The 22,460-nt window shown below is 48.3% G+C and overlaps 7 protein-coding genes across 7 annotated transcripts; 2 read left to right on the top strand and 5 right to left on the bottom strand.

The window, feature by feature from the left end:
* Window positions 1-2,838: 2,838 nt before the first annotated feature.
* On the top strand, window positions 2,839-4,918 carry INS49_013962 (uncharacterized protein; the record flags this gene model as incomplete). The annotated part of the gene is made up of 2 exons (XM_043174654.1): window positions 2,839-3,127; window positions 3,441-4,918. 2 exons carry the CDS (start codon window positions 2,839-2,841, stop codon window positions 4,916-4,918), a joined length of 1,767 nt encoding a protein of 588 aa, XP_043021599.1.
* Window positions 4,919-5,220: 302 nt separating this feature from the next.
* On the bottom strand, window positions 5,221-6,761 carry INS49_013961 (uncharacterized protein; the record flags this gene model as incomplete). The annotated part of the gene is made up of 4 exons (XM_043174653.1): window positions 5,221-5,773; window positions 5,909-6,166; window positions 6,261-6,393; window positions 6,482-6,761. The coding sequence occupies 4 exons, from the start codon at window positions 6,759-6,761 to the stop codon at window positions 5,221-5,223; spliced, it is 1,224 nt and encodes a 407-aa protein (XP_043021598.1).
* A 1,291-nt stretch (window positions 6,762-8,052) lies between these two features.
* INS49_013960 (uncharacterized protein) lies at window positions 8,053-8,862 on the bottom strand (the record flags this gene model as incomplete). The annotated part of the gene is made up of 1 exon (XM_043174652.1): window positions 8,053-8,862. The coding sequence occupies one exon, from the start codon at window positions 8,860-8,862 to the stop codon at window positions 8,053-8,055; it is 810 nt and encodes a 269-aa protein (XP_043021597.1).
* A 1,537-nt stretch (window positions 8,863-10,399) lies between these two features.
* Window positions 10,400-11,633, top strand: INS49_013959 (uncharacterized protein; the record flags this gene model as incomplete). The annotated part of the gene is made up of 3 exons (XM_043174651.1): window positions 10,400-10,583; window positions 10,652-10,911; window positions 11,166-11,633. 3 exons carry the CDS (start codon window positions 10,400-10,402, stop codon window positions 11,631-11,633), a joined length of 912 nt encoding a protein of 303 aa, XP_043021596.1.
* A 305-nt stretch (window positions 11,634-11,938) lies between these two features.
* On the bottom strand, window positions 11,939-14,494 carry INS49_013958 (uncharacterized protein; the record flags this gene model as incomplete). Its single annotated transcript, XM_043174650.1, has 3 exons — window positions 11,939-13,928; window positions 13,990-14,311; window positions 14,365-14,494. 3 exons carry the CDS (start codon window positions 14,492-14,494, stop codon window positions 11,939-11,941), a joined length of 2,442 nt encoding a protein of 813 aa, XP_043021595.1.
* Window positions 14,495-17,492: 2,998 nt separating this feature from the next.
* On the bottom strand, window positions 17,493-17,810 carry INS49_013957 (uncharacterized protein; the record flags this gene model as incomplete). The annotated part of the gene is made up of 1 exon (XM_043174649.1): window positions 17,493-17,810. The coding sequence occupies one exon, from the start codon at window positions 17,808-17,810 to the stop codon at window positions 17,493-17,495; it is 318 nt and encodes a 105-aa protein (XP_043021594.1).
* Window positions 17,811-20,140: 2,330 nt separating this feature from the next.
* INS49_013956 (uncharacterized protein) lies at window positions 20,141-21,075 on the bottom strand (the record flags this gene model as incomplete). The annotated part of the gene is made up of 2 exons (XM_043174648.1): window positions 20,141-20,618; window positions 20,723-21,075. The coding sequence occupies 2 exons, from the start codon at window positions 21,073-21,075 to the stop codon at window positions 20,141-20,143; spliced, it is 831 nt and encodes a 276-aa protein (XP_043021593.1).
* Between the last annotated feature and the right edge of the window lie 1,385 nt (window positions 21,076-22,460).

Here is a 22,460-nt window from a genome sequence, read left to right as displayed (position 1 = left end):
TTAATTAAGAATATTATATATATTAATATAAATAAAAAAGCCTATATATTTATATAAATTTATAAAAACTTAATTTATATTAACTTATTTATTTTTAATTTTATTCTTAATAAAACCCTTTTTTAAGCATAACTTTGCTTTAGCTTTTATATATTATTTTTATAAGATATATACTTATATTATTATAATTATAATTACCTTTTAAGCTTTATTAATAAAAATAACTTTTATTATATTATTTATATTATTAATAAAATATTTATTATAATGCTAAGCTTTAATATAAGCAAACTTATAAATAATTATCTTCTTATTAAGTAAGATTTTTAATAAAAGCAAATTACCTACCTTTTTCTTTTTTATCTTAGTAAATATAAATTGCTATATAATATAGTTATTATAATAAGCAATTTTATAAAATAAATTATTATATAAGAACTTATATAAGTATTCTTTATTAAGTTTATATTACTTATATTACTTAGTTTTAATAGTGCTTAATTTAATATTAATAAAGTAATATATAAGATATTATAAAATTATAAAGTTAGCAATTATATTAATATTAATGCTTTTTAATTAGGATATTATACTTAGGTTATTATTTTAAATAACTAAGGTAAGCTATAAGAGGTTATTAATAGCAAGTTAAAAGATAATATATTGCTATAATTAATTAAAACTTTTTATAAGCTTATTAAATTACTTATTAATATTAAGCTAAATAAATAAGTAACTTTAAAAGCTTAATTTCTTAACTTAAATAATAATATTAAAGAAAGTAAATATTATAATATTATTAGCTTATATAATAAATATTAAGAAAAATTAATATAAAATTAATATTAATTAATATAAGTATATAAGTATAATAATTTATATAAATTTTTAAAGAAAGGGGGAAAAGTTAAAATAAAAGTTAGTATTAATTAATATAAATTATTATAATAAAAGTTATATTAATTAATATTAATTATTTAATATAAGGTTAAATAAATAATAATAAATACTAATAAGGGAAACTTAAAGTTATTTTATTTAATAATTTTAAATTTATATTAATTAATGTTAATTTAAAAATTAAATTAGCTAAGCATTATTTTTATTTTACCTTATTTATTATTATTTAATACTTATAAATATGCTTTATAATTTTAAGGTTAAGAATTTTATTAAGTTTTATAATATTTATTTTAATGGTTATTAAAGGGTAAAAGAATATAACTTAATAATATTGCTTTTTAATTTATTTTTAATTTTGCATAATATTTATATTTAAAGGTACTTAAGGCTTAAGTTTAATAAATTTTATAGTATTATTTTTAAAATCTTATTAAGTTAGGTAAATTACTTTATTATCTTTATTTTTAATTTTATAAATAAATAAAAAGCTATAATTTAAGGGTAAGTTATACTTTATTAATTAAACCTTTTCCTTAGCAAAATTAACTTTTATTTCCTTAATAAGGATTTTAAGGTATTTAAATAAGCTTAGTAAAGCTATAATAATAAAAAGATTATTATTATTATAAAATACTTTAAATTATAAAATATTATTGCTTTTAGCTAATTTGCTATTTAAGGCATTAATTAATTAAGCTAATTTCTTAAATTTTAATATTTTAGCTAGTTTCTTAAGAGCTTTTAAGGAGGGTATAAGCTTAAACTTATTAACCTTAAGAAGTAGCTAAGTAGCTAACTTATTCTTTCTTTAAGGCTATTTATTAAATAAATTAAGAATTATAATACTACTTTAGCTATAGCTTATATTATTATTATAACTTATATTATTATTATAATTATTAATTTTAATATTTATATAGCTTTAACTTAAAGGTATTAATAATTTTATATTAAAATCCTTAACTAACTTATTAAATATAATATTTTTTAAATAATAGCTTAAGTATAATATTACTTTTTAATTTTTAAGCTTTATAATTATAACCTTTACTTTCTTAAAGCTTATATTATTATTTTATACTTTCTTAATTTTTAAATAATTAATATTAATTAATATAACTTAATTTATATATTTATAAAATTAAAATAAAAAGTAAAAGGTATAAAAAAGAAAAAAAAAATAAAAAAAGGGTAGAAAGTTAAGGGTTTAAATATCTTTAAAGAAAGAATTTTATTACCTTATAAATAAATCTTTATTATCTTTTCTTAATTAAAAAAAATATTATATAACTTAACTTATTAATATTTATTTATTAATGCTAAGTAAGGTTTTTATTTATTTAATAATTATTAATAATATTAATAATAAAGCTTATTTATCTTTATACCTTATATAAATAAAATAATTTATTATTTTAATAATACTTTTATTAATAATTTTAAGTAATTTATTTTAATAATTAGCCTTAATAAATATAAAGAAATAACTTAAAAAAATATTAATTAATATATAATAAGTATATATTTAAAGTAAAATACTTAAAATATTTACTTTATATAAATAATAAAGTAGCTATAATTTTAAAAAGCTAGCTTTTAAGGTATACTTATATTTTAAAGTGCATGCAGCTAATTTCCTTATACTAGGTGGGCTAACGCTAAAAGCTAGGTGGGCGTATTATAGAAGCTGGGTGGGCGTACGCTGACTTGCCTTTTCTGGGTCTGTGGCACAGTTCGCTCCGCCACAATTTGCTTACTTCTGGTCAGCTACCCCTCCCATTCTTTTTAGCTCACCGTCGAGTAGTGGGATATTAGCCATAATCAGTCATAATTCTGCTCCGGAACGACCTGGGGCTCCATCGCTCAATCCGGTCAACCTTGGCCAGCTTGGTTGCGAGATAAACACCCGAGAACCCGGTTGCCTGGGACGCGGCCATGGCTCTTTGCAAATATTGCGAGGACATCGACCCGGATGTCATCTGGAAGACAGACATGAACAATCTAGAAGAGTGTCCCCGGTTGGATTATGATCTGCAGCGATCCAGTTCCATGAGGCTTTCGGCGCAGAACGGCTGTTCTGGATGTCGCTTCTTCCTCGAAGTCCTCAGACGGGACGCCAGCGACGCCGAGGCTGTGGAAGATGCCTTGCAGCGAGATGAGCGGATCTGGATCCAAGCGCCGTTTCTTCTGACCATTGACATCGGCAATGATACAAGCCTTTGCGGTTTGGATTTATGTCTCGTTCAAGGTGCCATTCCACGTCCTCAGTCTGCATGGATAAATTGGATCTAGAGCTGACTGGGCAAATGCCCACCGTACTGTAGCTGAGCATGATCTTGATTTTGCAGCAAGCCTCGTCGGGCCCCGTAGACCCATTCCGATTGACCCATCGTCGGAAGTTTGCATGAATATGGCTGCGGGCTGGCTGGCAAGGTGCGCTTCTCATGAAACTTGTCCCCCACGAACAGCGGTTCCTCTTCCGACCCGCCTGATCGAAGTACCCCAGGAAGGCCAAGAGTGTAGACTGTACATCTCAGCTGCCGGTGCAAAAGGCCACTACGTCACCTTGAGTCACTGCTGGGGTCCTGACGGTGTCAAGTTTCTCTTGAAGAAGGCAAACATCAAACAGCTACGAGGCACGATTCACATACAAGATCTTCCGAAATCTTTTCAAGATGCTATTACAATCACCAGGCGATTGGGATTGCGGTTCTTGTGGATAGATGCCGTATGCATCATTCAGGACAGCGTGGAGGACTGGGCTCATGAATCAGCTTGCATGGCCGAGATCTATAGGAACGGGATTCTGATGATATCTGCTGTGGCAGCACCAGACAGCCAGCACGGGATACTGGAACCGCGGGACATTATGCGTTCTCATTGCTTTGGCAGGCACAAGGAATTCGTCTTCCAGACACGGGATCATGTTTTCGACCCGATGGATGCGTATGGTCCGCTACATGACAGGGGCTGGTGCTTGCAGGAGCGAATCATGGCACCTCGAATCCTGCATTTCGGCAACCAGAAGCTTATGTGGGAGTGTGTCAGCCAGCGTTGGGCTGAAGACACGGGATTCGCCGTTCTTGAATCAGATGGACTCGGAGTACTCGGGACGAGAGTATCTGCCATGCCTTTCATATGGCCTCCGAAGCCAGGCTTGGAAATGCCAGCGGGTGGTCCCTCGACAGGGCGACTCGCCGCGTTCTACCAATGCATCGATGACTTCACGAAAAGAAAGCTCACGAAAAGGTCCGACAAGCTGCCCGCATTCTCAGGACTCGCGTCCGCCTTCCAGACCCCGGAGCTAGGCGCCTACCTGGCCGGGCTATGGGAGAAGGACTTGATATACGGCCTCAACTGGCGGACAAAGGCACCAGAATCCGACGAAGAACTGTCCGAGGGTGATGAATACATCGCGCCGTCGTGGAGTTGGGCCTCGATGCGCGGCCGCTGCGAGGTGCGCGACACCCGGCACAACATCGTCGACTTTCCACTTCGGCAAGACTATTACGAGCGCTTCAAGACCTTCATGGGCCCGCAGCTGCTCTCTTATCACATCGATCTGGCGACGTCCGACCCCTACGGAAGGCTGTCCGCCGCGTCCATCACCTTGCGTGGATATACCCGACCTCTGCTTGCATGGCTAGATCGGCCACAGGTCGGCTGGCCTCGGGGGGTGCTTCTGGATCGCGCGCGAGCGTGGGGGCCAGGAACAGTTGATGATGGGTGCATGTGGATGTTTGGGCCTCCTCATGAATATGCACCCTGGTCTCATTATGGAAATCGGGACGAGCCATCTGAAAGTGACAAGAGCAAGGCCAGCCGATTTGTCGCCTTACCAGTTAGTCTGGTGTTCCCGGGCACAGGTAACTCGAGCACGATATTGTCATTGCTTGTGCTTGAACCTGTCGAGGGGTTGGAGCAGACCTATCGAAGGGTGGGACTAGGGGATGTCATTGCACCAAGTGAGATGTCATCGTTTCGTTGGGAGCAAATGGACTTGACCCTCATCTAGCAACGCTACGATCGCCCGCAGAGATTGAATGAGTAGTGTTATGCCATAGGGCCATGCTCAGACCTAATTCCTGAACACTTCAGGGGAGGAGTTAAACTCCCTCGGAAGTCAGAATGCAGAGATTCAAAGTAAAGACAACAAAGTAGATGACGGAGGTCCAAGTTTAAATTCACTCCATATGCCCCTCTTTGACAAGATTTGCTCACATGCAGTAATGACCCTCAATACAGTCTCCCCTGACCCTGTTCTTATGCGAAGGAAAGAGATAGGAATGGAAGAATGCTTCCAGTTTCCCTGACAACTCAGACAGAGATAGATTGCAGGGTTTTCCAACCGTTGACCAGCAGCTCAGGATTCCTCTGCAGAGCCCTCATCGCCATGATTCCCCCGACCGCTGCCGCAGTAGCAGTCAACAACAGCGCCGCCGGTGAGAGGAGAGCAGACCTCTCCTCCTTCACACTCATCTCCTCATCTTCGTACTTCACCGTGTGTGGGACCTCGGGGACCTTCCACCCCTTCAGCGCGTGGCCGGTCCGGATCACCTTCGTGGCGCCGTCGGCGTGCGCAGAGTTGGGAAGGAGCGGCAAGAGGACCTTGTAGCGGATCTTCTGGTAGCTACTGCCCCACCCCATCATGTTGACGGCGTCCTCGGATGCGTCAACGGCCGATTTCACCTTGTCGACCCGCGCTTCGGCCAGCTTGGTGAAGGCCTCATCCAGCGGGGCCATGTCCCAGACTGGCGAGCTCTTGAGCTTGTCGCCCAGGGAGTCTTGTAGGCAGTTGACGAGTGTGGTTGCTGAGACCAAGCAGTTCATGCCGCCGTGGCCGGGGAGCGGGTTGAATTTGTGCGAGGAGCTGTGGCAGTGTTAGCGGATGATACTTTCCAATTCCAGTCTAGGAATACAACATAGAAAGAGACAAGAAAAGTAGTGTAGTAAAACTCTAAGCATCGGCAGGGGGCCGGAGAGCTTGGGATGGCTCATGACATACTCTCCAATAACCACAATGCGGCCGAAATGCCACTTCTGCAACACGAAATGGGGCAATGCCGTGATACCACAATGCGCCGGGTCTCTCTGGTCATATAGCTGATCGAAGTCCAGGTGGAGTCCATTCTTCCTCGGGACTTTGGCGAGGAGCTTCTTGGCGCGGGCGATCTCCCTCTCGTGGTCCTCTTTCGTGAACCGGGGGATGCCGTTGTGTGTAATCTTGCGGTTCTCTTCGGGGAGCTTGAAGAACCAGAAGGTGCTGTGATGCCCAGGTGATTCTATGATTAGCCGAGATGCCAGGAAACACTGGACGGGGCCCGCTCGCAGTTGAGTGAGACACCAGGCAAACCTACAAGCAACGTCCATCTTTGCCAAACATCCATCCCGCGTTGAACCCGTCCCCTACAACACTGCCAGCTTGACCGCGGGGCTGTGAAGCTCCGTACGTGGACACACCAAAGCAGGTGGCCCAATCACAGATGATTTCTGCGGGTTCGAGTTAGTATATTGTGCAAGGAGGTGATATGGGAGTGAGTGTGACGAGGTGGTAGACACAGCCCACTCTTTCACTGACCTTTCTTGTCCTCCTCGGGCACAGCACCCGCCACCTCCGCGTTCCTCCACATCTCGTCGCGGACCGCGGAGCGCACGCCGTCGGCGCCAACTATCACCTGCGCCTCGAAGACATCTCCCGTCGAGGTCTGCACGACCACCTTGTCCTCGTAGGTGTCGACTCGGGCAACCTTTTGGTTCACGAGGAGGCGCTCCTTCTCGCGGATGTGCTTGTGCAGGACGCAGAGCAGATCGTAGCGGTTGAAGAAGCCGACGTCATACCCGTGCCGCTCTTTCAGCATTTCTGTTGTTTCGAGGATGTGCATTTTGCCCCTTGATTTTTTTCATGCTCTGGTCAGCTCTCCCGTGGTTCTATCCAGTGCAGTGCGTTCCGATTGGAGAAGTAACCGAGTCTGGCTTTTTTTTTTGTGCTCACGTGTCTGCGTCACAACTGATCAATTGGCCGAGGGGTTGATAGATGGCCTGGATGTCTTCGAGGAGGCCCAGCTGGTGTAGGATGCGAAGTCCTTGAGGCTGGATAGCGATGCTCGCTCCCACATTGGGAGTACAGCTGTCGTAGGCTTCCAGGAGGAGGTAATCGACGCCGAGATCTTGCAACATGAGCGCAAGGGTGAGGCCGGTGAGGCCACTCCCGGCGATAATGACCGTGGTCTTGCGTTTTTCTGTTGCCATTGTCCGGGCTTCAGTGGTGCGTGGATTCTAGAGAAGGGGGAACGATCGGAGAGAACTATTTCAGTGTGCTGAAGTTGAGCTGAGTGTGATGTTGGCGGGAAGAGTAGATCCAAGATAGGAAAACTAGCGACATAAGTAGTAGACTGGCGATAATTGCGAAACGTGGCACAGGGTATAATTAGGTGTGGATGCCATCGCGTTGGCCCGGGTGATGGAGATTCGAGTCTCCAATGTTACCTTCGACTTCCCCACCGAAAGTCACTTCGGCTGATAAAGCACGCAAGACGCTACCTTGCAGGTTCAAAACTCTGCCAATAAATACAAAAGCAGCTAATGTTTAGAATTCATGTGAAGTTGTAGATCACGGGCCGCACGGGCGGCGGCATACATGTGCATTGTGGGTCTGCCCCCTACCGCGGGTTCCTTACTCGCCCCGGTACCGACCGAGGACCAGACCATGCCCATATAATTGTTAGGTAAGTGCATGGTCTCTCTTCCCTTTCAACTCGATTCTATCCAACGAGGTCTAAAGTGGGGCCAAATTGTGGCATATGCTGTTTGTATTCCTACGCTTGGCCAACACAAGACTCATAACTTATAAACGGCTTGTGATGTTTCCGCTGAGCAATTTTTAACTTTCATACAATTTTACTATATCAAAAAATAACTTGAATATCGGAGATGCGGCCTTGTATCTTGTAAAAAGTACCAACATGCGGCTAGGTACTCTCGCCCGAGGAAATAGACGATGACCGGGCAACGGACCTTGTCTAAGACGTCGCCCGATTGAGAAAGTCACCAAAATCACATCTGGATCTGTCGCCAGAGACATAGGAAGCATAAACATTGAGGCCAGAATGACTTTTCTTTCTGTGAAAAGAAGACATCTTACTCCGAGTTTCAATGATCCAGAACGGACTCAAGCAAATCAGCGAGTATCCCAATCCCCATCGGCGCAACATCCGAATTCGCATGGGTCCAGTCCGTGTTGACGATGGCAAAGCTGCCAAGCCCCTTGTTGACCATGTTCAGAACCCATCTCACCGCAAACCCCGAAGTCAGGCTGCTGTCCTCGAAATGGTGGATCAGAACGGCGGACTTGCCTGCCACGCCATCCGCCACGACATCGTCCAGCACGGTGTCATTGTACAGCTCAGCCCAGTCCTCAAAAACGACGACCGTGTCGGCGATGTTGAAGTACTCGTCATGACTGCATGCCTGCCCAATGTTGAATACCTTGCTGTACCCCCGGTGATCCGCCAGCTGGCTGACCTGTTCCATGAAAGAGACGTCATATGCACCTCTTGTGCCGTTCCAGTTGGGCGTCTCGTCGAAGAATATCCCATCTACCGTGATGTCCGCTTCCGTGTAGTGGTTCCAAAGGTCCCAGTTGTCGATGTCAGTGGTGATGTCCGCCAGGTCCCTGTCGCCGTAGCCGGCTGATACGTAGCCCAAGGTGTCGACGTTGTCATAGGTGTGGAGCGTGGAGACCGCGTTGATCCAGTGGATGTTGTATCCGGGAGTTGATCCGCCGGGCCCGGTACTGGGGTTGAGGACGATCTGGAAGTCGATAGATGGGTGCGTTGCAATGGCATCGAAGATCGTGTTCCACCCAGGAGGGCTCGGGTAAACATACAAGGGAAGCAGAATTCTGGTTGCGGAAGCAGAGGTTGCTGCTAATACGGCAGAAAAGAAGTATAGGCCCTGCATTTTGAGGAACCAGGTGTGCAAGTGTTGTAGTAACCGTGCCGTTGGGTAAGCTATAGGAGGGGGAGATGCGTGGGAGATGGTTGAAAAGAATGATCCTGATAGTTTTGCCTCAGACATAGGATTGTTTTGAATGTTCATGCAAGGACAAGAAATCAGCAGATTGTATCCATATCATCCTCTCAACAGAGCCTGAAAGCATCGAAAAGTCTGGGCCTGAACGGTGAGACTCATCGTCAGGAGAGGGAAGGGCGGAAGCACACACTTACCCACGCACCCGTGGCTGCATAGCTGAGCAAGGGACGCGTGGCGTGAGTAACGAGCTTCTCAAAAGTGATAGTACGCCTCTAATTCGGACGTACCAAGCGAATAGCCTACCTCGACGTCCCGATCACCCGAAGGGTGTTCCCCCCGCGACGGCTGGAATGGGGCGGGAAGCCACGCTATTGATGACTGGCAGGCACTATACCATGGAACTTGGGGACCTCACTTCTGGGCCACGACCCTGGGCGAGAAGCCTGGCCAGACTGGCGGGAATTTCAATTTCGAATATATGCAGGCTCTGACGTGCCGCAAAAGGCCGATTGGCATGGGCCGTGCCGAGTCGCATATTAGTCTACCTTGGTAGATATTGCACAGGTAGTGTTGTAGACTCCCATGCTCTTTAGCCGGTCTTAGCGAGCCACAAGCTGCCATAGAACAAGGGGTGGGGCCTTCGAACTATTCTCTGCAAGGGGAAACAGAACTATCCGAGTGGAGGACGGTCCTTTGCCCTTTCTAAGCGAGCTCAGGCTGGCGATGATGACATGCATGACAGAAGTCTGGTCGCGAGGATCGAACGAATCAGGAACACCACGGAGAATTAAGAGTCTCACCGAGAACGACTGTAAACGCTTCTAGAACCCTGGCACGCCTAATTCTGTGCGCTTTGCAGATGCCCAAGTTGACGTAAGCGCTCGACTACGAGGACTGGCTGCGAGGACTGGTCGCGAAGAGGGAGCAACGTGTGCAAGAGAAAAGGGCTTCCTTTCTCTGATTCAACTGGAAATCATGGGCGAATGTCGAGAATAAGAGAAACAACTAGGAAGAAAAGTCTTAGAATGTCGCGCAGTACGGCAAGCAAATTTATGAAAGGATGCAGTGATGCATTTGGCGAGGGGTTCTGCACTCAATCGATCACGGACGAACGAGTGTCGAGCGGCACATTACCAAAGAGCCTGGGAGGTGAGCAGTGTTTGGAAACTGCCAGTAAGTGCTTTACGAAACGGTGGTTGCTGCTGCCGACCGTTATCGCTCTTTGCGTGCCTTCCCAGAGTGGGCGGGAGAGCTTGTGTGGAGGTCTTACCTACCTCCTGCCACTTTCCACTTCGCAAACAAGGGACAGTCCCACCACAGACCACGCAGGGCAAAACCTTGGTCCCGACACAACAATCAGTCTCTGCCTCGCGTGCATTACGGACACGATTGAACATCGAACTGCACCGACCGATCCTGCACGCGACCCCCACGATACATGACCGTCTGACAAGTTTACGCCACCATGGCTGCCGAAACCCGAGACAACCTTGGCGGCCTGCCCACTGAGCTCTTCTGCCTGGTGGTCGAAGACCATGGCCTGTCGACGCGTGATCTTGGTGCTCTTGCGGCCACCTGTCGCAAATGCTACACCATCACCAATCCCATCCTCTACCAGAAGCATATCAAAGAGGAAGGCAGCCAAGCATGTAAGCGATACCATGTGCAAATGAATACTTACTATTTGGTCGGCCATTGCTGATTGCGACTATCACAGTAATGTGGGCGGTTGAGCGCAAGCGTTTCAAGACCATGACGAGGTTCTTGGAGAATGGGGCCGACATCAACAATGATAGGATATTCCGTGAATACGTGGATCAGGATCAGCCAGCGGATTCTTGGCCGGTTGTTTTCGACTGGCATCCTCAGTCCCTTTTCACGCCACTGGCACTTGCAGCAGCTCTTGGCCTTGACAGCATGGTCGCCTTTCTGCTGGATCACGGTGCCGACATTGAGAAACCAGGCAAGGGGCTGTGTGTGTGTGGCGATGGTGAAAACCAAGCCCAGCTGTGCTTCCCTCCCTGTGAGGGTTGTCGCACCCTGGGAGATGCAGATTACGTGATGGATGACGACAATGGAAACTGTTGGACGCCTCTGCATTTTTCGCCCTGTGCCGTGGCCACGAGTCGACGGCCATGCTCCTACTTGGTCGAGGTGCCAACGCTAAAGTAACATGTCCTTGCGACGAGGGTCCATGGAACGCGCTTCACACTGCAACGCGATTGAACCAGCGAAAGATCATCGACTATCTGTTGGACAACAAACTCGTCGACATCAATGAAGGCGGTTACCACGGACTGACACCGATGCACCTCGCCTTCTACAAAAGCCACTACTCTCTCGTCGACATGTACATCGACCGAGGCGCAGACATAAACGCGGTCTGGAACTCCGACGACGGTGGCTGGACAATATTTGGCATGGCTTGTTTGCGAGATGATTTACAAAGGGCGTCGGACCTTCTGCGACGCGGTGCGGACCCCGACTTGATACTCGAAGATCAATCATACGCGACCCAATGGACACCTCTTGGCCTCATATATGGAAACCTGTATACGGATTATATCCGGATGTGTGGCAATCAATGCATCGTCAACCATGCTACAGATACCCGTGCAAGACGGAGGCTAGAGGAACAGATCATCCAGGCCAGAATTGACAAGGCCTTGCAGCAGCAACGAGAGGAGAACACGGATTGAGAAGGAATCGCGAGCACCAAAGAAGCTGTTGCAACGTTTTTCTCGACTTCATCAAGTGGGAGTTCTCGAACAATTAGTCACAGATCGATTGCTCTACAGGCTCAAATCCTACAAGCTAAATCGAGTCAAATCAGCGCAGAATCGGATCACATTGAATAGCTTCCGAATAATCTCAAACAGGTCACATTCGCAAAACTTGAAGTTTCTGGGTCATTGTGATTACATCCATTAATATGTACAGACATGCTATCATAATCTCATTACAGACAACTCTTCCTCCCCATGCCACGCTCGCATCACATTAATTAAGCCGAGATAGGCGTGATGTTGGCAGTGACCCTGAGGTCCCGGCTGCTGAAGCCGACGCTGAGGGTGAACTCTCCCTCGGGGATGAGCCACTCCTGGCTGACGACGTCCCAGTAGCTCAGGTCCCTCCTCATGAGCTCGAAGCCGACGGTCTTGGTCTCGCCGGTGGCCAGGGCGACCTTCTCGAAGCCGCGCAGCTGCCTGGGCGGGGTGCCGGCCAGGGCGGCGTTGCCCGAGGGGAAGGAGACGTACAGCTGGGGCACGGCGGCGCCGTCGAGGTCGCCCGTGTTGCTGACGGCGACGGTGACGTTGTAGACGGTCTCCCAGAGGGCGGGGTTGCCGCCGGGCTGGATCTCGTTCTCCTCGGGGCGCGAGGTGACGCCCTCGGCGGCGGGCTCGGCGGCGATGTCGGCCAGGTCGAAGGTGGTGTAGCTCAGACCGAAGCCGAACTCGTAGCGGACACTGATGTTGTGGGCATCAAAGTACTTGTAGTCGATCTCGAGCTTCTCGTCGAAGTATGACTGCCAGTCGTCGGGGCCGTCGGTCTGGACGGAGGTTGTGACGGGCGCATTGTAGTCGGTCTCGTTGAAGGCGATGGTGTAGGGAAGATGACCAGAGGGGTTGACGTCACCGTAGAGGATGTCGACGAGCGAGTTACCAGTCTCCTGGCCGGGGTAGTGTGCAGCCAGGATGGCGGTGACGTTGGGGTGGTCCGCGAAGGGGAGCATGTTGATTCCCGACGAGTGGCTGACGACGACAGTGTTGTTGCACTTGCTGGCAACCGCGTTGACGAGCTCAGCGCCCTTGTAGTCCAGGGCGAAGGTCGTGCGGTCGGCGCCCTCCTCAGCCCAGGTCTTGACGAGGACGAGGCACACGTCGGCGACCTCAGGGATCAGGAGCACTCCACCAAGGGCGCCAGACTCGCCCTGGCTACCAAGGTTGTCGATGACGAAGGTGTTGTTCAGGACATACTGCACAAGGGCGCCGTCTTGAGCTGCGCGGGCCTTGATGGCCTCGAGAGGGCTGACGATGTAGGTGGCACGGCCGGTTCCGGAGCCGCCACCAGCGAAGAGAGTGCCGTATTCCTCGGTGTTGTCACCGTAGAGGCCGTTGGTCACGTCACCAGCGTCGTTACCGAAGACCACGATGTTCTTGGGTGCCTTGAGGGGCAGAGCGCCCTCGTTCTTCAGGAGGACGGTACCAGCGGCACCGTGCTTGCGGATGAGGGCGCTGTGGTTGCCACGGACGTCACGGCCGGACGGGCCGGTCAGGTTGAACTCCTCCCTCCAGCTCGACATTGGGGAGAAGGTGTTGAGGTAGCCACCGGAGGGGTCGACAGTGGGGAAGTCGGCGGAGTCTTGGCCGAAGAGGTAGTAAGGAGTCATGATGCGGATGATCATGTCATCGATACGGGAGACGTCAACCGTGCCGTTGTTGGCGGCGGCGGTGACATTGGCTCCGTAGTAGCTGCCGCTGCCCCAAGTGGCGCCGTAGTTGCCGAGGTCACCGGGCATGTTCATGTCCAGACCGCCCTCAATGCTAGAAACACCAGAGTGGGTCGCACCCCAGTCGGACATGATGTAACCCTGGAAACCGAGCTCGCCCTTGAGGACGCCGTTCTGCAGCTTGGAGTGCTGGCAGGCGTAGGTGCCGTTGATACGCTGGTACGCGCACATCATGGAGGCGACCTTGGCCTTGACTGCGTTGGCAAAGGGCCAGAGGTACTGCTCGTGGAGAGTGCGGTCGTCGAGGTTGGATGAGAGGGCCTCCTGGAGGACGTCGGTGATAGTTCCGTTCTCGTTCCAGGTGGGGTTACGCTGGGTCTCCTGCTCGTTGGCGATGAAGTGCTTGGCACAGGCCTGCACACCAGTCTCTTGCACGGCCAGAATGGTCTTCTCCATCGCAACACCGGTGAAGTAGGCATCAGGCGAGAAGCCTTCCCAGTTACGTCCGGAGTAAGCAGATCGTCCCATAGGGGAGGCGACAGGTCTGAACACATGGTTAGCTCTCATCTCAACAAGTGACGTCTGCGGGCTGGGAGCATGCTTACCCAAGGAAGACGTGGGAACCCTTGGCCCTGAACTCCTCTCCCATGGCATACCCTCGCTCGTAGAGGATGTCCTTGTCCCAAGAAGCAGCAACAGAAACACCAGCAGAGAAGACACTGGCGTAGTCTGCTACACGGATGGCCAGAGGGCCGTCCTGAAGGCAGAGACCAGGGAAGCCCAGACGAGGGATGCCAATAATGTTGCCGACACAAGGTCCGGGGGTGCCGGTCACCATGTTGGCCTTCTCCTCGATGGTGAGCTCGGCTGTGAAGGCCTTAGCCTTGGCCAGAGCATCCTCCCAACCACCAATACCAGTGGCATTTGCTGAGGAGACCAGTTAGTAAGGCGAGACGTCGTGGAGGTTTGCAGAGACTCACGTGAAGGGTAGTGGGGCTCCACATGGCCGTACTGGCCGAGGATGGTGGTGTTCAAGGGCTGAACATATGAGAACTGGCCGCGGACTGCGGGAAGCAGCAGGGCAGCTGACAGCAGCAGGGACGAAGCCATGACGGTTGAGTTGATGGCGAGCTGAGGAGGACTGGTCGCGCTGGAGGGCCACGAGAACAGATTGATGCAACGCGGGGGACCTCTGCGTCTTTATAGTAACCCGGTCGACAGCTCACGATCGTCCTTGCCCCCTGGCTTTCCCGCGCAACCCACGGGGGCAGGAGCGGCCCCGGCTGCTTGCCCGGCAGACCAGGTCTTTGCGTCTGCGTGACATGTTGCCGAAGACCAGACCTTGCGGGCAGCATTCGGCTACCGGCCCCACGCGGCAGAAAACCGACAAAGATCAGCTGTGCTGCTGTGGATGTCCCTGATGTGTGCCCAGATGAGCGATGGGGACGGAAAAGGGCCGAACGGGTCGGGATACTGAACTGAGGTCACTCGATATTGGGGTGGAGTGGCGTACGCGGTCAAGAGGTGACCGAACGAGACGAACTCTCGCCCGATGTCTAATTCCCTAGTTTCTGTGGGGGAACCCAGTGGTCTGGAATGGGAGTGGGGTCCCCCCGGAGAGCCTGGGCATCACAGTCTCGACAGTCTAGCACCGTAGTTTACCCTTCGGGTGGAAGCACCGGCAGACCTGGATGTGCCTGGTCGGGAGGGATTCCCCCCCTCGCTGGTTCCTGAATCAGCAACCCCAGGATCGCCGGTTGAATGCTACTCCCGCATGCTGGCAGACAGACACGACAGCAACGCGGTGGATGCGAGGCACACAGGCCAGGGGGGGCGAGCGTCGAGCTGCAAGGTAGGCAGGTAACCTTATCACTCAAAAGATTGTGAGCAGATGTGATCGCGCATCACATCTGACAGATGGTCGGAGAAATCTGGCGACTCTCTGCTCGCTCGCTTCGCAGGATATCGGCACTTCCACAGTGGCATGTCGGATGTCGTCATGCAACAGCAGAGGGTGGAAGAAGTCCGGGGGTCGCGCCTTGGAATCGTCGGCGTGGTTTTTCGTGCCGCCGTAGAGGCGCCGAGATGATGGGGCCTTCGTGATATAGGAGCCCACATGCTTTACCGAATCTGGGCAAGCGAGTACCTGTGTATTTCTCCGCCTGGATCGTCCAACTGTCGCTGCCGTCGGGTGGTGTGCCTTTTCCACGTCGAAGTTCCATCTTTTCCTGGGGTTGAGCTTCGTAGATGTGCCATTGACGGATATAAAATAGTCAAGCACAACGTCTGTGGTGTTTGCTGCGGGTTCATTATGAGTGTTTCAAACCATTCCGGCTGCAGCCAAAGCGCCCCCAAAGGAACGATTGGCAGGCTGGCTTTTCGCGGAGATCGTGGGGTGAGCTTGACAGCACAAATCCACCCGGCCCCAGATTGCCCTTTCTCCAGACCCACTTCCTCGTGAGGTCTGGGGCGCCCCTGCTAGGCCCTGCCAGGCCTGCCTCAGCTGCTCTGTCCAGTTCTGGAATGCCGAAATGTGGGGATGGATGGGTTGCTGTCTGCCGATTCTCCCCACGAAAAGCCTCACCAATGCCCGCCATGCATGCAGCCACCATGGCTAAACATCGGCCTCTCTTTTCCGCGCTGCCAAGCCGTGGGGCTAAATGCAAGCCAGTAGATCGCTCTAATCACTCAGCCATCGTCCCTGAGCGTCCATGCATGTTAGCTCTTGCTGCGTAGTAATAGCGAGAAATATTTTATCACGATAGACGGGCCATAGAATCGTTCGAGGTGCGGCATCGGGCAGGCTTACCCAGCATTGAACGCCTGACTCGCCCCTCCACAGTCGACCCCATCTCTTCAATACTTGGCAGAGCGGAGGAAATGAGGTCGCATCGGAGCACGAGCAGAACTTTGGACGAGCTGCCCCGCGTCGAGCTCAAGTCCTCGCGGTGTGCCCGATTTCTGGGCAGCCAGGGGTGGGTAACAATCCCGGCCCGATCGTCTTTCGTCACCGCTCACGGCATCTTCCACGCCTGGTCCAAGCTAACAACATATTCACCCTGCGAAGGATTGTGGATACACCTGAACGCACTTGTATTCTTGAGCAAGTCTTGCAAGAAGGCTGGCCATATTCTTGCATAGGTGGGTACCACCAATCGGTCCATTGACACTCTAGTCATCCCCCCTTAGCACATTCTTGCTGTGATGCAATTGTGATATCGTGTCTCTGCTCGACAGAAAGCAAAAGTTTCCGACCTGAGGAGGGATTCTGCAAATTTGCAAAGAAAGAGAATGGTAGCGTGGATATTGACTGAAGGAAGCCAGGATTGAGGCGTCCTGAGGTCGGTGTCTTGTGCGGATTCCCACGGCGCAATCCATTCTCGGCCTGTCATCGCAACAGCGACGGGATATAATACTTTACTTTGATTGCCAGACTTGAGTGTCAGTCTTCATCCTACACCATACGTCTTATGGTCATGGACAAGTTGTGTTCCAGGCTGTAAAAACTGTGCGTGTGCAGCAGTACTGATGCCGCAGTAAGTGCAAGGGACTCACAAGGAAAGTGTCACTGGTTGAGCCCAGCCTCAATCGAGTTGTGCACCGTGTGAGGAGTAAAAGAGAGAATCGCGTTGGTTGTCAAAACCTCCAGCCTTTGCAAGGGAGTCTGACCTGTCTCCTTCTGAGCAGAATCTTCTCAAAGTCCGATATCTCCGCCTACGTCCAGCCCCATTCTTTCGGGACTGAGTATCCAGTGCTGTTGCGCGAGAGCCCGATAACAAACACCGTGTCATTGTTACCGATAATTCATCAGTTTGCCCGGATACAGTGTATGCAATTCTTGTTTCTGGGACTCGTGTATTGATACTCGGTACCCGCAGATATGCTTGAGTGCGGAACACAAAGATGTTCCGGCAAGTCAAGAGTGTTTAACAACACATGTTCCACGCAATAGACTACAATTACGAAACACCCCAACGCCCCGAGCTAATGTACTGAAATCGCAGCGATCCCAGGGAATAGTCTAATAGCCGTCGAAAGATTCGCCAGTCTCCGCGCCAGCCCCCCGTGATATCACAGAATTCAACCAAACTCTTAATAAACACAGGTTTTAGGCATTGTTCTTTGCCTTCTTTCCCTTTCCCTTCTTGCCCTTTCCTCCCGCTGCTGCTCCTCCGGCCTTGCCCTTGCCCTTGGCACCTCCCGTCGCCTTCGCACCGCCGGCGCTCGCTGCTTTGGAAGGCCCTGTTGCCTTTGCTCCCGACGCCTTTGCGCTCGATGCTTTCGCACCCGCTGGGCCTGTCGCCTTGGCCTTGGCACCCCCGGCTGCAGATGCACGAGGCAGGATCTGGTCGACGGGCGCGCGTGGGTCTTGCAGTGCGACGGCGCTGGCTGCGAGGAACCAGATGGTGGCGGTGATGAACTTCATGTTGGTTGAAGTTGGTTTGTAAGGATTGTTTGGATGTAGGACACCTTTGGTCGGATGAAGTGTATTGATCTGATGGTGTGATTATTTTTTAAGGCTTATGCAGGTTGTATGAATGCTAAAGAGAGCCTGCTCAGTGCTGGATTCAAATGATTATTTATTCTTCCGTGTAAATCTGGCCCGGAAACTGGGATACGCGTGTGCCACAGCATGTGCAAATTGTTTCTTTCTTATATCTTGGCATTTCCCGAAAATGAAAACGTCACACCATCCAAATCAGGCCCACCATATTCATCCCAAGAGGATTGGAGAAGTTGTGAAACCGGCAAACGGGGACACGGGCCATGCGTCGGCTAGCCGGTAGCCAGCCTGATTAGCCTCGTCCCTAGTCCTTGACAACCCAAGAATCAGAATGCCGTTCAGACGATCTCGCTCGCGTCGCAGCCGTTTTGATCCGAAAAATCTGGCGAAATAGTAAGTTTGACCTGTGCAAGCCGCTGGGCCGGGCGCGTCCGATCCCAAAAGCCCAGATGGCTCTGCGAATCACCACGCCTGCCTCGATTCTCCAGACGTTAACCGTAAGGCATAGCGGGGGTTCGTGTCTCTGTTCGTGTCTCTGTTCGTGTCTCTGTTCGTGTTCAATGCCGAGCACCTTGGGGGACCTGTGGGCGGTGGCGCAGGATCAGCACTGGGTTTCGTGACAAGGCTCTAGATGATCCTAGCTGATCAGCGAAACATGAACTGCCCTACGAAACTAGAATGTGTGTGAACAGCGCCTCCATGCAGTTACATGAGTCTACACATTTAGAAATTTGCTCAGCGACCATGATGCCCTAGAGGGCATGGCTTCCCTTGTGCTATCACGACTAATGGAGATTACAAATCTCTCCCGGCAAATACTTGACTGGCATATTGCACAAGACTGTGAAACTCGACATGCTACAGCCTTCCATGATTATTGTCTCGTTCCTTAGGATGAGCTTTTTCCCTCCGCTTTCGCTCACATCACTGACCTACTGTGGAGTGATCATGATCCCATCTCAGCGCTCACCAGTAATCAACCTCTTTCTGTTAGTTTCGGCGGTCCTCAGACGGACTTCCTGGGGGCCAAGCAAGCTGTTAGATATCGTATCTAGTATCACTGGTGCCACCCCCTCTTCTGTAGCTGTAGCTGCTCATAAGATGTCGCCATGCAACTTGGCTGCAACAGCCACATTTCACTCTGACGAGCGCACCCTTTAGAATGGCACGCGATTCACTGTTGGATTGGATCAGGCTCAGCGCTCCATCACGTCCTCCGATCCTCTCAACAATAAACTGAAGACTAAGTTCATCCTGAGAGGTATGCATATGCCGCCGAAAATGGGAATTCAGTTTTCATATTGCGTCAAGCCATCACAAGCCCAGGCAGCATCCTGCAAGGAACATTTGGAACCGGAGAGCCCGAACCATCAAGGTTACTTCCGGCATGGATTGCTCCGAGTAATAAGGTTGCTCTGGAGGCACCTGCAACTGGGAAGTACTACTCGGAGCACCCCATCAGTCCTGTCGATCTCGGACCGGACCGGCTCTGTCAATCCTGTCCGCGCAGACCAACCACAGGCCGCTTCCTGGCTGCTCAATCGCTGCCACCCACTAGCAACAAGTTGTCCAACTCTGAGAGCCCCCGGGAGTCAGGAGATGAGAATGCACTAGCAACAGTTAGAAACCCAGGGTATAGGTCTGTGCGGCTCAGTAATACTGTCAAGGTAAGAAAGCAACGATGAATTAGACATCCACGCAGCCAGCTTATATACCCAACAAGTGCGGCTATTACTCCATGGCGCAGAAGCTAGGTGCACGGATTAGGACTGGCATGTTATGTAAATGCGGCTCTCCATAAAGCAGACCGTCAAATGTAGACCTCTGAATTTATTCCATTTACTATAGACGTCGTTCTTGTGACGACTTTACTCTCGAGGTCAGGATTGAGGAGAGAAACTCGGTTGGGTCGGAAACGGCGATGAGAGGCCTTCCAGATCTTAAGTATCAATGACTCGACAGGCAAAATACCAAGGTAAGTTCAAACTTGAAGGTTGATGGTACTATGAGTTCGCAGCAGGACTCTACCATCATTCCCACATCAGCCGTGAGGCACGGAAGACAGACATCGACGCGTTGGCCTCTTCTTCAGCCACGCCCAGACCCAAGTTCTGTCTTGGGTGTTAGGGGAGAAGACGCAAAAGTTTACCGGAATCATGCTACATCAGATCTCTGGACCATCGGTTTTCTGGCTGCTTTATTTCCTCAACAGAGACGCAGACAAATCCAATATTCCCCAAGATTATTACCACCTAGCCAATCCGTTCGTTGACGACATCTACTCTCATGTCTCTTTTGATAGAATTCTGTGGGAAGTTCACATCATAAGCCGGGTGCCGGTCCGCCTCAACGTGTGCGGTCGAGACTGACAACAGGTCAAACGTGTCATTGTCGCTGAACTCCCACAGACCGCGAGGCGTGTGGTGTGCCGGGTTATGCCAAGATGGCCGGCCCAGTGTCCCGCCGCTGCCGCCATCCGGCCCCTCAGAGATACGCCTCCTCCCGGTCCAGCTCAGGAGCCTGATCCTACTCATCAGGGACCGCACGGACGAGCCTTGGGAGAACAATGTCCGGAACACCCTGGGAACGGAGGGTACGCCTATGATCAGGAATGCGGCAGTCATCTCGCCCATGGCAAAGGCGCCGGTAATCGGAGCTAGGTATATCTCATCCTTTGAGTCCAGAAGCTTGGTGAGCCAAACCACGCGGCAAAATGCACATACGACGGCGCTGTGATAATGTCAGTCCGGTGTGAGTTTTCTCAGTTGGCACCCCGCTGCCTTTTGTTCAAAATCGGAAGACGTCTCGGACGTGGGGCAGGAGATATGACTCACAAGATTCCGATCAGGAACAGCACCGAGACCCCAGCCTTGGCGGATCTTGTCATATTCAACCTCCAGATGACCCATTGGGGAAGGACCAGGATAGCGACATCGGAGACGACATTAACAGACGATGCGACCAGGTTCAGCACAACTACATTGATGGGACAGTAACCCCCTTTGTAGAAGACGTCCCAGAGCCGTCTCTGTGGCCCGCAGCGGAACGCTTCTAGGAAAGTTGCAGTAATGTAGTGGACCATGTTCGCGACCAGAAGGATGCGGATCGCCCAGAACATGGCGTTGCGTTTCTTCAGGGGGTTGAAGAGGTGTGCCCAGTCGATCAGGATAGCTACCTTTAGCAACATGAGCGTGAGGCAGTAGAAGATCGAACCAAGGTGGACTCGCTACGGAACATTATTCAAGGTCAGCAGAGAAGGCAAACTCTCGTATCAGCAGGCGGATATATATATATATATATATATATATATATACATACATGTTGGATCGGATCTTTCATGCTACTTACCCAGGTGAAATTGCCGAAATCTCTTAACCTGATATTCCACTGGTGGACGAAAAATCCAGGGAAGATGGCAATCTTATAGCCAATGTAAATGAAGCCGGAAAAGGTGCCCTGAAGGATGGCATGTCAGCTGATTTTCCAGAGATTTGTATGTATATAGGATAGATAAGTCCTTGCTTGATGAAGCAATGAAGCAAACGATAGTTGATTGTTGTTGTGTAAAGGAGAGAAGTCTCCCGCTATTAAACGCTTAAAAGGAGCCTATTTATAGGCTAGCGCTAGCGTATAAGCATACAACCCTCACACCTTCCAACACACCCCTCATTGCAAGTATCATCATCTAATGATAATAAGGGATATAGTATATAATAGCTAAAATACAATCTAAATGTTCTGCTATAATCTATACCAAGATCACTATATAAACATTATCCAATATTTATATATTCCGCTTGCATTATTTCTAATTAACTATTTAAACGCCTATTTAGTAATATAAACCCCATACTTATCTTAGTTTTAATCTCATATAGGTCTTTTTAAGAGCAAAGTAAGGCAACGCTTTCATGCAAATATTAGCGAGATTATCTTTAAACATAATATAATAAATATTATATATTTTCCTAATTCCCTTATAAATAAAGTAATAGTAAATAATAATATATTTTAATTACGCATTAACTTTATGATTTTAAATAAGGTTTAATGCTAGTTAATTATTAATATATAAAATAGGCAAATGCTTAATGTACTTAATGTTTAAATCCTTTAATGCTTAAATCATTTAATAAAAATATAATAATGCTAAAGAACATGCCATATATTCCGCCTTATAAGTAGATTTTGCAATAATAAATTGGCGCTTTAATAATTATGTAATTAAGCCGCCGTTAAGAAGTTGCATATATTTATTAAATGCTTTTAAATTATTTAAATTAGTATTATAAAAAGCATTAGCATATATATTAAGTATAGCGAATTGAAATAATAATATTTATTTTAAAAATTGCAAGGCATAGTTTAATATATGCTAAATATATTAAAGCACTTTCTTTATAATATTTAGGTAATAAATTGCGGGCTTTGCATTAAATATTAACAACATTATATATAAAAATGTAAGATTAAGTTTTATTTTAATAATAAGAAAATTAATAAATTTAGTAAGTAATTAATATATTATTGCATTTATTATAACGTTATTAAGCTCTTCTTATTATAAAAATA

Source organism: Diaporthe citri (genome assembly GCF_014595645.1).
Source record: "Diaporthe citri strain NFHF-8-4 chromosome Unknown scaffold_7, whole genome shotgun sequence".
NCBI classification, from domain to species: Eukaryota; Fungi; Ascomycota; class Sordariomycetes; order Diaporthales; family Diaporthaceae; genus Diaporthe; species Diaporthe citri.
The sequence above is the reverse complement of the archived record's forward strand: the minus strand, read 5'-3'. Positions and strand labels throughout refer to the sequence as shown.